At 35.2% G+C, this 12015-nt stretch overlaps 2 protein-coding genes across 2 annotated transcripts; one reads left to right on the top strand and one right to left on the bottom strand.

The window, feature by feature from the left end:
- Positions 1-2089: 2089 nt before the first annotated feature.
- Positions 2090-4404, top strand: LOC143634430 (uncharacterized). The gene is made up of 2 exons (XM_077102517.1): positions 2090-2512; positions 3823-4404. The coding sequence occupies exons 1-2, from the start codon at positions 2233-2235 to the stop codon at positions 4191-4193; spliced, it is 651 nt and encodes a 216-aa protein (XP_076958632.1). The 5' UTR covers positions 2090-2232; the 3' UTR covers positions 4194-4404.
- A 2134-nt stretch (positions 4405-6538) lies between these two features.
- Positions 6539-11438, bottom strand: LOC143634447 (uncharacterized). Its single transcript, XM_077102532.1, has 5 exons — positions 11101-11438; positions 8876-10102; positions 8652-8801; positions 7072-7252; positions 6539-6898 (listed from the first exon to the last, which is right to left on the bottom strand). The coding sequence occupies exons 1-5, from the start codon at positions 11329-11331 to the stop codon at positions 6711-6713; spliced, it is 1977 nt and encodes a 658-aa protein (XP_076958647.1). The 5' UTR covers positions 11332-11438; the 3' UTR covers positions 6539-6710.
- Between the last annotated feature and the right edge of the window lie 577 nt (positions 11439-12015).

Genomic DNA, 12015 nt, shown 5'->3' with positions numbered 1-12015 from the left:
AACTAACCTGATAGAAGATTGAAAGGAACTTGAATGTGTGTTTATGATAATAACTTTAAAAGAAATCTGGAAGAAAATGAATAGTTATTCCATTGATAACTATTAATGAAAAAACAGTTATTGGGAACCGCAATCTGACAATTACAATCACATCAACTGTCTTGTCAACATTTCAAAAAATTACCAAATCTGAACAAAGCCTCGAAGCCTACAAGCCTCGAAGCCTTTAAGCAATAAACAAGATGTGTGCAAAAGTCAGAAGCCCTTGAGCTTACTTCTTAAACACCTCTGACTTGGGGGGCTGATGACGGGGGTAACCCAAGGGAATAATAAAATGGCTGGAACACATTAACGCTAAAAGGGTTAAAAGGTTAAAAGATTCATTTCCCGCCCAAACTTATGTAAACAAGTACCCACGTGCTACAGTACGATGTCAAATCACTGTTCACATCCTTGTCCCCTCTGACCAAAGGACGTGCTCAGATAAAGTATTAATATTTTAATCATGGACCAGCGGTCCAAAGCTTCCCGCCTATAAAGGTCAACTCTCTATGCAAGCTGGAGGTAGCTTAGTTTGTACACTGGACAAAGGGCTTGGTCTCTTCTTCTATATAATAAGAACTAAGTCATAAACAAGAACAGAACAAGATCTGGGCAGATAACATACTCTCCCTTATCTTCTTTTCTTCCTTGAGAAATATGCTTCTTGCTTATTTCTTTCTTACTTCAATAACTTCATAGCTTCACCAAGAACATCATCCTAGAACCGAGTCCAAACATCACGGTTCCGGACCCTCGGTGAACTATAACAACCAACTACAAACTAGTGAACCTCCTTCTACGTTTTGCAAACTTAGAGGGACACCACGACCTGCGTTAGGCTAACCTGAATCCTTGAAGCCTTTTAGCCTAACCAGTCCATTCACTATCATTGGTCTTATCTTTGTTGTAGCAACAACGCTCATCAAATGTTTTGCCTAAGGATATGTTCGGCTACAAGCGAAAGGACTCACGGCCTTTGGTTATCCACATTTCGCGTGTATATGTTTAAGGAAATTTGTAGGTTTGTTTCGTCGGTAGGTTCTGCTTAATATGCTAAGCAAAGTATGAAAAAGTACGGAAAGAAAGTTTCGCCCAAGGAGCAAAAGAATGTTGTCTCAACGAAACCATGTTTATCATCAAAGGCGGCTGACGTGATGAACTCAACTGCATATATCAAGGGGACTAGAGATTTATTGTGTGTGATTTTGTAGTCGTCTATCCCGATATGAGCTCTTCTAAGGTTGGATAGGTACTTAACTATGTGTATGTGTGTGTGGAGTTTTATCATTTGTAATCATTCGGTTATTAAAATCATACAATGATACCATGCATACATCCATCTTTTATTCTTATTGTTCGTTTGATTATTGATTACAAAACACTTTCCATCGATTTCATTCAAGAGTGAGATTAAGTATTGTGCTTATCGATTCCGATCTAATTAGGAGCTCTAAGTGGGACTACACATACAATTTGTTATTAGTCCCTTTTGTGTGATTGTTGCCTTGATTCCATTAGCCACTTTATATGTTTTATTAACTTGTGTACATATGTTACACACACCAAAAAATATTTTAAGTCTAGTGGAAGCAATCTCCTTCTCACCTGAAATATAGATAAAGTTTGTCCCATTTCACTCTTTCTAAATTTGACCAATAACTTTTACTTTTAGTAAGATTTTACTAGATACGTTTGTTTATCTGTTTATATACACGTCACCCTAACTTGATCGTCATGTGTATCACTTCTAACATGTGTTTCACTAAAAAAATCCTTGTAACAACTAGCAAGTAAGCAACTTAGTTTCAAACTTCAAAGTTCTAAAAACGAATTTAAGAATAAAATTTTAGAAGTAAAAAAAGACCCAAAGAACATAGATCTTGTCGACACAAGTCCAAAACCAGAACCAGTTTCATGTGACCCACAAACCAAACTCCTGATACACTTCCCTATATAGATCATCAAACCCATACATACATACATACCCTTTATTCACGCTTCACTCTCATTCGTTAACCCCCTTTTCAACCCATTTTCATACGCTCAGTACAACACAACACAACTTCAACTTCAACTTCCATCAGATCTGGGCATTCAAAACCGAAACCCTAGAACTGGGTATTCAATATTTTACATGAAATCGAAGACCCAATTGAGTTAAATTCAAAAAGATTCAAACTTTATTAAAAAATGATCCAGTTACTGTTCTTTCTTGTATTTGCTGAGGCCTTTGTTGCGTTTCTGTTAATGGTGAAAATTGGGCCACTAAGAGAGCTGGTGATGAACGGGTTGGATCAAGTGAAGATGAGAAAAGGCACTGTTTTGACAATTGCTGGGACAATGTCTGTCATCTTGTTTTCGAATTGGGTTAGTATTGTCAAGATTCAGAACAAGGGTGCTAAGATTGGTACCATGACTCCCATGGATCAAGTTCTTTGGAGAACTCATTTGCTTGAGGCTTCTCTCATGGGTACATTTTGCTTTTTCTTTATGTTTTTGTTAATGATTTTAAGGGTATCCGTAGTGGGGCAACAAATGCCCACAAATTGAGAGATTTTGTGTTTGAACACCGCCCCCGGGCAAGAAATGGGGCGATAAGAGGGGGGGGGGGGTTGTCGCCGGATCTTTTGAAGAATTTTATGATTATTATTATATTGTGTTGTGTGTATATATATATATATATATATTTATATATATTGGGTTACAACGCCACTACATCCCTAAAACAAAAAAAAACACCCTTTGCTGACTAGACGCCACATGACACAAAACGCCTCATTTTGTAGCTCCTCCACTACACATAGCCTAAGTTTGGATATAAGATATGGTAATGATGTTATTAAGGGAAATGAGTTTTTAGTGCATGATAAATTGTTTTTTGATTTAAGTCAATTGGTTATCTAGTTATTTAATCCTGGTATTTGTAGTTACTATGATAGACTAGCATCCAAATACCCCCTAAGTTAATTGTGTTGCTTATTAGAAACAATTATATCCAAGTGCTTGTTTGTTTGTTTGTTGTAGTTGTTACATTCTTATGGTTGGTCAAGTTATTGTTATTAATTAGGGGAATGGGTGATTAGAAAAAACAAATTACCATGCCATTACCATTAAACTGGGATAATAAAACTGAAATAACCGAACCCATTGAGAAAATGGTGTTTTTTATTGATAACTTTTGTGTTCTGGCTTTCTGCTATGATTACATGTGTTTAAATAAATAGAATAACTAAACTGAATCGTCGTAAAATCAGCTTTTATGTTTTTTTTATAAATAGTATATTATAGCCAAAAAAAAGTTTCATTACGCCTTTTTGTAAATAATATATGACACGTCTCCTCCTTTATAACTTAACAAACTTGTTGCTTTTCTAGAACCGAAGGTTAACTGAATGCTGATTTAACCGAACTGCCTTCCCCTATAATGTAAAACTGAAAAAACTGAACCGTTTGTAACCGAGACCAATTGGTTGTGAAAATTTAAAAACCAAAACATTAGTTATATCGGTTGACCTGGCTCATTACTGAACTGATCCAACCCTGAACCCATGCTCTACCCTAATTAGGGGTGTATTTTTCGTGAGTAGCTTGTTAAAGTGATATAGGTAGACAGACCCACATAATACTAACAGTTGAGGAATATGATATATGCGAATAAAGCGTTAACCTCATTGGTTTTATATGTTCTTGACTCTGTGTAATATGTTACTTGTGAATTATTGTAATATGTTACACGTTAATTATTGTCATAGTCAAACTAGTATGCCTTGACTTATGCAGGGTTTTCACTGTATCTTGGCTTCTTAATCGATCGAATGCACCATCATCTTCAAAAGCTAATTAATTTGAGAAAAAATGGCGGTTCATCTAAAAAAGAAGTTGAAAAGCTGGAGGCAGAGAAGCTGCAGTTAAAAGAAAATGAAGATAAATCAAAAGAAGAAATCAGGAAACTGCAGAAAGAGATATCCGGTTTAACAGAAACCATAAATAAGTTAAAACTCGAGTCCCAAGAAAAGGATAAAAAGATTGAAACTGCAGAAGTTCACGTTACCTCATTACAGAAACAGTCTGCGGACTTGCTTCTTGAATATGATCGTCTTCTTGAAGACAATCAAAATCTTCAAGCTCAAACAAAAACCCGACATTTTTGAGGTTAGATTGTTATGATGCTATTTTAACCTTATTTTCCTAGAATTCGGTTCCTACATGGGGTTTTAAGCAGTGGGATTACAAGATTTGTTTTTGACTTTAGATATGATCTCATGTACCTTATTGTGATACTCGGGTTCCAATTTTCGTGTTGGTTTTTGGAAATTATGATCTTGTATACAGACGCAATTGAGTCAATTTGTATTGTTTAAATTTGAGTTTCTTTCTTTCGTGTTTTTTTTTTTTGGGCATTGTTTTAAATAGTCTGCAACTAGAAAAGAAACACACAAAACGCGCTCCCTCATGTCAAAGCTCATAATGTCTGATCATATGAAGCTCTCGCCTTGTGTCTCGTCCCTTGGCTTTAGGGGCATAAATGCCTCAGAGAGTCTAGCATTGTTTTTAGATCGAGTTATCGGTAAAGAAAGGTTTTGATTTCATAACTTGAACTCTTAGATGTGACAAAACGGGCTGACTAACATGATAACATTGGCTTAGATATTCATCTGGCTTATAATGATTTTTTCCATATAAAACATTGTAAATAATTAACTTGTAAGATATAATCAGTATACACGTTAGAGATTATTTATCTGCTTAAAACCTATAAAAAGACCAGTTTCATTTTTGTAATATTTTTGTATCATTCTTGTTTGACATGTGACATACAAATACACAATCCCAGTTGACCGGTTTTCATTCAAACGATTGACACTTCAACGCCTATAAAATTTACATCATTTTCCCTGTCTAACGGTTTGGATTCCAATTCCAGTATGACATTCTTTCTTGAACCCTAGATAAAAAAAAATGCACATTCAGCGTGTCACATTAGATTTCTTACGAAATGCATAAACGTGAACCAGAATAACAGCCTCTTTCTTTTGGATATTCTTGATGATTGGGGGGTTTACCGTTGAAACCAATTGTACCATCTAATATGAAGTGAATTCGAGATCCAGATTCCAGACGGCTTAGTTTATGGTTCAGTTTTAACAGTTCCAGTTTGTAACTTCAAATCAATCATGTAAACTGAACTAGCCTTTTAATATTATGCATATATTATTTTTTCATTTTTCGAGTATTATAATCATAACCATATTTACAATTTAAATACACACACAAACTAGTTAAGCCAGGGTTTAATACACCAATTATGCGTTAGAAAAATCGGATTTAGTTTGTTTTGAATATGAGATTAGCACCCCAGAAACTACAATAAGAGAAAAAAACAGAAAATACACATTCCTCCTAACTACTTTTTTTTAAGCTCGCAACATTATGAAAGAATTCAGCATTTCACGTTTCATCCTAAAAAACAGAAATTAGCCTTTTACAGAAATAAGTTCTTTCAAAACTCAACGAATTCCCTTGTAAACAGTTGGTCACTATTTTTTTAATGTAAGCCATGTTAAATTTATACAACGCAATTATATGAATACCTACAAATTGAATATGATTCATGATGACCACGACTATGAGATGGAGTAACGGTGAGTTTTACTATCACTAATATAGTGTGTACAGTGTACTCATCAATATACAATATAAAACTTTAGATGCGTACAAAATCAACTTTAGTGACAACTGACAAATCATTTTCCTTAATTTACTACACTCCAGCATTAAAAAGCTTTGGCAGTTTGGCTTCTAAGGTTGAATCCTGTCAAACAAACCCCAACCCGCCTCAAGCCCCACACCGCAAGAGTGAGAAGTAAAACCAAGCCTTCCAACCAGACTCAGTAGTGCACGGTGAAAATTAGTTTCTCCTTGGCACTTGACAGTGTTGGAGATAGAACCCAGGATACTTCGTACTTCTCAAATTCCCATCTCCAGAATAGGAATGAATAATGAACCCACCAGCCCTTAGGGCTTAGGGCCAAACCTGAAACATTCAGGATGGGTAACAGGAAAGGCATTCGGGTATGAGACCGGATATGATGTTAGTTTTAAAAGTTTTGAATGCATGGTATTAGGTGATATCGGCCCAGTTACCCGAAAGATACATACCCGTTTGCCCAAATCATGCCCGCTAACAATTTCTTTTCCTTTTATATTCTCTGTCCTTGGGTAATAGAATAATATGCTAATTCTCTAACTTAATAGTATTTATAATTTAAACTTTCTTGAATTATAAAATTATATCAAAGTTAAAATTTTAAGAAATGTTTATCATCTAAGAGGTAATTTTTAACAAACTAAAGGGTATGCACGATAATTTTAAGACATAATGGGACACAGTTTTACAATCGGGTATGAGACTGGGATTACCAATACATGTCCAAACCCGTCCCTGCTCCGGAACCAAATTGGCTATACAATGAATCTGGGCTTACAAGAAAGAATATCAGAAGGTCTTCTAAATGGTGATAAATTGACCGGGAGTGAACTGTGAAGTAAATTAATAATACAAAATCTGGATACACGAGAAAACAATATGGCTCTAACGTTCCTAATTTCTATAAGATCAAATGAAACAAAGCCTCAGCTTTTGTTCAACGTAACAACATACATAAAGGTCATCCATCATAATATTGCCACCCAACAGCAATGGCGGCTACTAATAAGATTTTTATAATTACCTTTAAGCTTATAACTTTTGAGGATGAAGAAGCAGGCGGCGTTGATGATGGTGGTTCCCAAGTTTTCCCTCTCAACTTAGCTAACAACTTGGATAAAAACAATTGGAGCTTACCAGCCCTCTTATCTGCAAGTTTAAGATAAATGTATAAATACAGTAAAGTAAAAAAAGCTTTAATATGCTAATTATGATTACAGAAACAATCTGGTTACAGTATTAAGAGTCATGTCTTATAATTTTAAAAGCAAGTTTGCATTTTAGATTTTATAGAAAAATATCACTAACAAGAACTGTGCTACCTTTGCTCTTCAAAAGTCTTTCTTCTTCGTTAACACGCTTTATCAGTGCATTTAGCAATGACCCAAAATATAACGCAAAGACAGTGCATGTGATTGTGATGACATTGTAAGGCATGCTAAAATCAGGGGTTGTCAAAGGAACAAGAAGCACTTCTGTGTAAGATAATATTGTTCTCCTTTCCTGCGACAAATAACACAAGAAAAATGTAGCAAAATGTTAGTCGATTTGGGTTGTATTTTATCTCAGATGAGTTAAACAAAAAACATAGCTAAAGGGGAACAGATTAAATGGATTAAACAGTTTGATATCGTACAATGTCTACTTTTAATGAATTTAACCTCCTAAAATTGTTTTATTCAAAGATTTACATTATTGTAATAACATAGTAGCATTTATACTTTATAGGCCTGGAAATGCACTTAATGTTCAGCAAACCATTCGGCAGGAGGTTCGTTTATTTATTAAATGAACGAACATGAAAAAAACTTTTTGTTCATTTAGTTAAATGAACAGATTTGACACACGTCTCATATATTCGTGAACACTCGTTCATTTAAGTTCGTTTACGTTCGGTTACATTTAGAGAGAATTGTGGTTTGCGCCCTGTGGTTTGTTCAAATTTGCTATTTAAGTCCAAAAGTTTAAAATTTACTTTTTCCGTCCCTAGAGTTTCATTTAGTTGCAATTGTTAAAGTATAAACGACCGGTTGACGAACGTGAACGAACAAACATAACCGGGCATAGACGAACAAGCGTAATAGATGAAACTTAAATAGTAAACGTAAGCATCATTTTGTTGGGTCCAAGTTTTTTTTAATAAAAGTAAACTACATGCTAATGGGTGATATTTTAATTTTCTAAGATTAGACTAAATTGTAATGGGCCAATTAAAAGATTCATAAAGGAACGAAAATACGTTTAGTATTACGTTTGTTAGTTTAAGTTTTTTTTAAGTTCATTCCTTTATAAATCATTTAATTTTTTGAGGCCCATTACAATTTAGTATAATCTTATGAAATTAAAATATCACCCATTCGCATGTAGTCTACTTTTATAAAAAAAATTGGACACAACAAAATAATGTTTATGTTTAGTATTAAAGTATCACCGATTATGTTAGTTCATCCATGCTCAGTTATGTTTGTTCGTTCACGTTCGTCAACCGGTCATTTATACTATTAACGAACGAACATAAACAAACATGAACATGCTTGTATTTTTTTTTTGCAAACGGAGACGAACAAGAAAACCCTGTTTGTTTAAACATATGTGTTTGATTGTTTGTTCAGTTAAAAATTAAACGAGCAAACACAAAAACGCCTAGCTATTTATAGAAAAAATAAAAAATCCACAAAAGGTGTTATGGGCCATTCTAACCCGGCCTGGTTTCAACCAGTACTAAAGAGACCAAAACCCATTTGTCCTGTTACCCCACCCACCCAAACTGCCCATCTTGCCACCACTACAAGTCTAGAAATAGCTAGTCAAGCCTTAGCTGCTCAAGGCTGGAAGTACAAAATGCAGGTCGTTCATAATATGTCTTCACGTTCAATAATTTCTAAGTGCAAGTCTCAAATACCTGCATCTTTGACACCATAGGTGACTTGATCGAAGTATCATCCAGTTTATACTGTAACCGTGTTTGAAAATCCGGGTAGCTGATTATGGCAGACGGGATGTCAAACCCTTGGTTAGCATCTGGAGGATATTCATCTATGTGCAAGAAACCCTGCAACAGCAATAATGCATCAGTACAGTAAGTAGTCAAATATGTATTTATCTTATAAGATGAAAGATGTGTACCTTATCAAATTCTAAAGTTAATGAAGCTGAATTCATGTCACAAGGTAATCTTAAGATCATTTCCATTACTCCAGGGGACACCTTATCTTCAGAGGGCGAGACACTCATCTTTTCAATAATATCTTCAAGAGATTGTGATATTCCATCCACATATATCTTTGTTGTATGATAATACACTTTTATATACCAAGGCACAAGTTGAAAAACATCTACACGCAAATAGCACTTTTCTTCATTATTGTTGCCTTTTAAGAGACTTTGACTCCATTCTGTTGACTGCAAAGAAAGAGCAATAGCACCCGTCTCGTTCCCACTACCCATTAAGAGCCGACTTACACGTAACGGTGCTTTCACACATGACCAACTTACCGGAAGCTTCCACCAGAATCCCAAATCAAATGGTTTAGAACTACGATAGTTATTAATTGAGAAACCATATAAGATAGAGTAGCCTTCTTTATGTATACTGTTGATTTCTTTCATTATTCGGTCAGGCGGAACTGAAAATCCAAAGATTGAATTACTTCCAAAATCTTCAATATTGTTCCATGTATCTTTCATGTTATAAACTAAGTTCCCTTCAAGTTGAACATAAACATTACTAGTCTTAGAAACAGCACATTTCCCATCAACCGTTTTTCCAAATAATGAACTCATACTCCAGCTCGGTTGTAACTTTCTGCTACTAGAGAATGAAGCGTGTGTTTCCAAAGAATCTGGTTGAACAACAACTGTAAGTGTTTGTTCAAGCACAATTCCGTGTAAAGGCACTGGATCAAACTCATCTGAAGTTAAATGCAACCGTTGAGAATGATAAAAACCACTGTAAATTGATGGTCTGTTCATTAATGAAGAAAGCCCGGATTTGTCTCGACATGGAAGTAACTTCAACCACGGAGTCAGATTCTCAGTACAAACAGCCTCTCGAGGTAATAAACCGTATCTTAAATTGCCTGAAATTGACCGGAAACTCCAATCAGGAGCAGTATAGGTGGTAGAAGATTCAAGAAAGTTGATTGAAGCGCAAAAGAGGCCTGAAAGTGTGTGTGTTAGATTTTTCCAAGAAGCATCAACTTGATCTGGAGGTACATCAAAAACAGCCCATAGTTCAACTCCAGGAGGTTTGGCATTGCTGGTTGCAATAGGGTCAAACCCACCCCAACTGTCATAGTTCCAACGACCTTGAGTGAAAGACAATTCCATTTCTTTAATTCTATATTTGTGAACCTGAGTAGGCAGCATTATACAATGTTATTCTATAATCGATATATATCAAAACAAAACTCCAAGATCGCTATTAAACAGATACAAACAATGTACATACAATAACAACCATATCCAGTAAATCCGTGCATAGCAATAGCTATCTATAGAGTTTGGGGAGAGTAGGATGTAGGAAAACCTTACCTCTATCCCTAGGGATAGAGAGGCTACTTTTAGAGAGACCCCCGGCACCAGCAACAAAGAGTTTACAAGCCATCGGCCATAAAAAATATATAGCGATAAAGAGCTACCAAAACACATAACAAAAGTCGTGGTGGGGGAGTAGCATAACATCATAAAAGAAATATTTTGAATAGACCACACACCTCCACAAACCCCAATCCTGGATCATGTCCTCAGAGAGGTGCAACTCAAGCAAATCCTGCCTAATTTGTTCATCCCTAAATGAACATATCTAACCTCATCCAAATTACAGAATTTTTATATCTAGAATGCTACAATCTTCATGATCAACATCACAGAAAAGGAACAATCCTTTGCTCTGGCATACAACTTCAGTAAATCAACTGATGTATAAAAACACATTCATGATTCACCATTATGGTGACTATGGATTAAAAATTAACTAAACCACATAAGCATTGGAACTGAAATCTAATTCTATGTAAATAAAGCAACAACTAATATGAAGCAAATGCATATCAATGCAATTTAAATTAATCACATCAGCATCCATCTAATACTTCATTTCTGAGAAAATAAAGCAAGCATAACTCTAAATAACTGCAGAGTAAGTCCTTATAAAGCATCTGTGCAACCATAATCCCTTAACCTAATTACGTTCTAATTTCATAACCCTAAGTTAGACCGGAGTTAAAACCCTAACTCAACTACAACAATTAAACAGCATATGTTACTAATTCACCTACTGATTCATATATTCAATAAAACGCTAATAAACAAGTGTTTATTAATTTATTATCATACTAGTGTAACTATACCAGCTGATATATAGCTTTCGGAAACAGCCGGTGGTGACGGCCATAAGAGCTCGTCGGCGGGACTGTACTCTGGAAGTGAAAGTGAGTTAGCAGTTTCCGATCGGGAAGTGGCCGGAACAACAACTCCTCCGTGAACTCTTCTTCTTCGAGCTGTTGTTCTGCGGTGGATTCAGATGATACGAGGAGTAGGAAGAGTAATAATAATATGAAGATGGAGAGCAAACGAGCCATGGAGATATGAGTAATTGCGAACGTGAGCTATGGTGATAGAGTTAATCGCGTTGACGATTCGGCCATTGAAGCTGCTGCTGAAGGAAGTTCAGAATGTGTTTTCAGTGACGATCCAAATCGGAGATGCCTCAATATTCGCCGGGTCGTACTTCGGATCCGATACTGGTCAATGGGTCGGGTTTTGCCGGTTTGCTAAATTTTTTAATATATTTTTACTACTTTATTGTTTTTTAAATTTTACTCCATAATTATGATAAACTTTGACTAAAGATAATTTCAATTTTCACTTTTGTTACAAAGAACAATTCATTGATTTGTACTTGATTTTCACTTTATGTTTTCTAACAATAATAATTATGATCGAAATGAAGAAACGTATATGTTGAATCTATTGTACTTAACTAATTCATATGATCCCCGACATTAGCATTAAACATTATGAAGTAACATCAGAGACTTATATTACACTCAAAGACATAACAAATAACGAACATCCTCACAAAATATATAGATACGGCTTTAGTTAATATATAATAACCGAACTATTCATGAATAATGAGATAACTTTACATATAAAAAAGATGGGCCTCTCATTACTAAACAAGCTTAAACGTGATACATATGACAATAGACATTGGTAATTCGAGCTATTCATGGTAGCTCTAAGCATGAGTGACAACTTCA

This window comes from Bidens hawaiensis, unplaced genomic scaffold, assembly GCF_021521415.1.
Source record: "Bidens hawaiensis isolate Kalapana, Puna unplaced genomic scaffold, B.hawaiensis_p1.1 tig00007049_1, whole genome shotgun sequence".
In the NCBI taxonomy this organism is placed as follows: domain Eukaryota; kingdom Viridiplantae; phylum Streptophyta; class Magnoliopsida; order Asterales; family Asteraceae; genus Bidens; species Bidens hawaiensis.
Note: the sequence above shows the minus strand (reverse complement) of the source record. Positions and strands in the feature narration are given on the sequence as shown.

What these genes read in the sequence shown, in the direction of transcription:
- LOC143634430 (XM_077102517.1), top strand. Translation starts at nt 2,233, where the DNA reads ATGATCCAGTTACTGTTCTTTCTTGTATTTGCTGAGGCCTTTGTTGCG. An exon ending in GCTTGAGGCTTCTCTCATGG is followed by an intron (nt 2,513 to 3,822) that starts GTACATTTTGCT and finishes TGACTTATGCAG; the next exon opens with GGTTTTCACTGTATCTTGGC.
- LOC143634447 (XM_077102532.1), bottom strand. Translation starts at nt 11,331, where the DNA reads ATGGCTCGTTTGCTCTCCATCTTCATATTATTATTACTCTTCCTACTC. An exon ending in CGAAAGCTATATATCAGCTG is followed by an intron (nt 10,103 to 11,100) that starts GTATAGTTACAC and finishes CTGCCTACTCAG; the next exon opens with GTTCACAAATATAGAATTAA. An exon ending in TAACTTTAGAATTTGATAAG is followed by an intron (nt 8,802 to 8,875) that starts GTACACATCTTT and finishes TTGCTGTTGCAG; the next exon opens with GGTTTCTTGCACATAGATGA.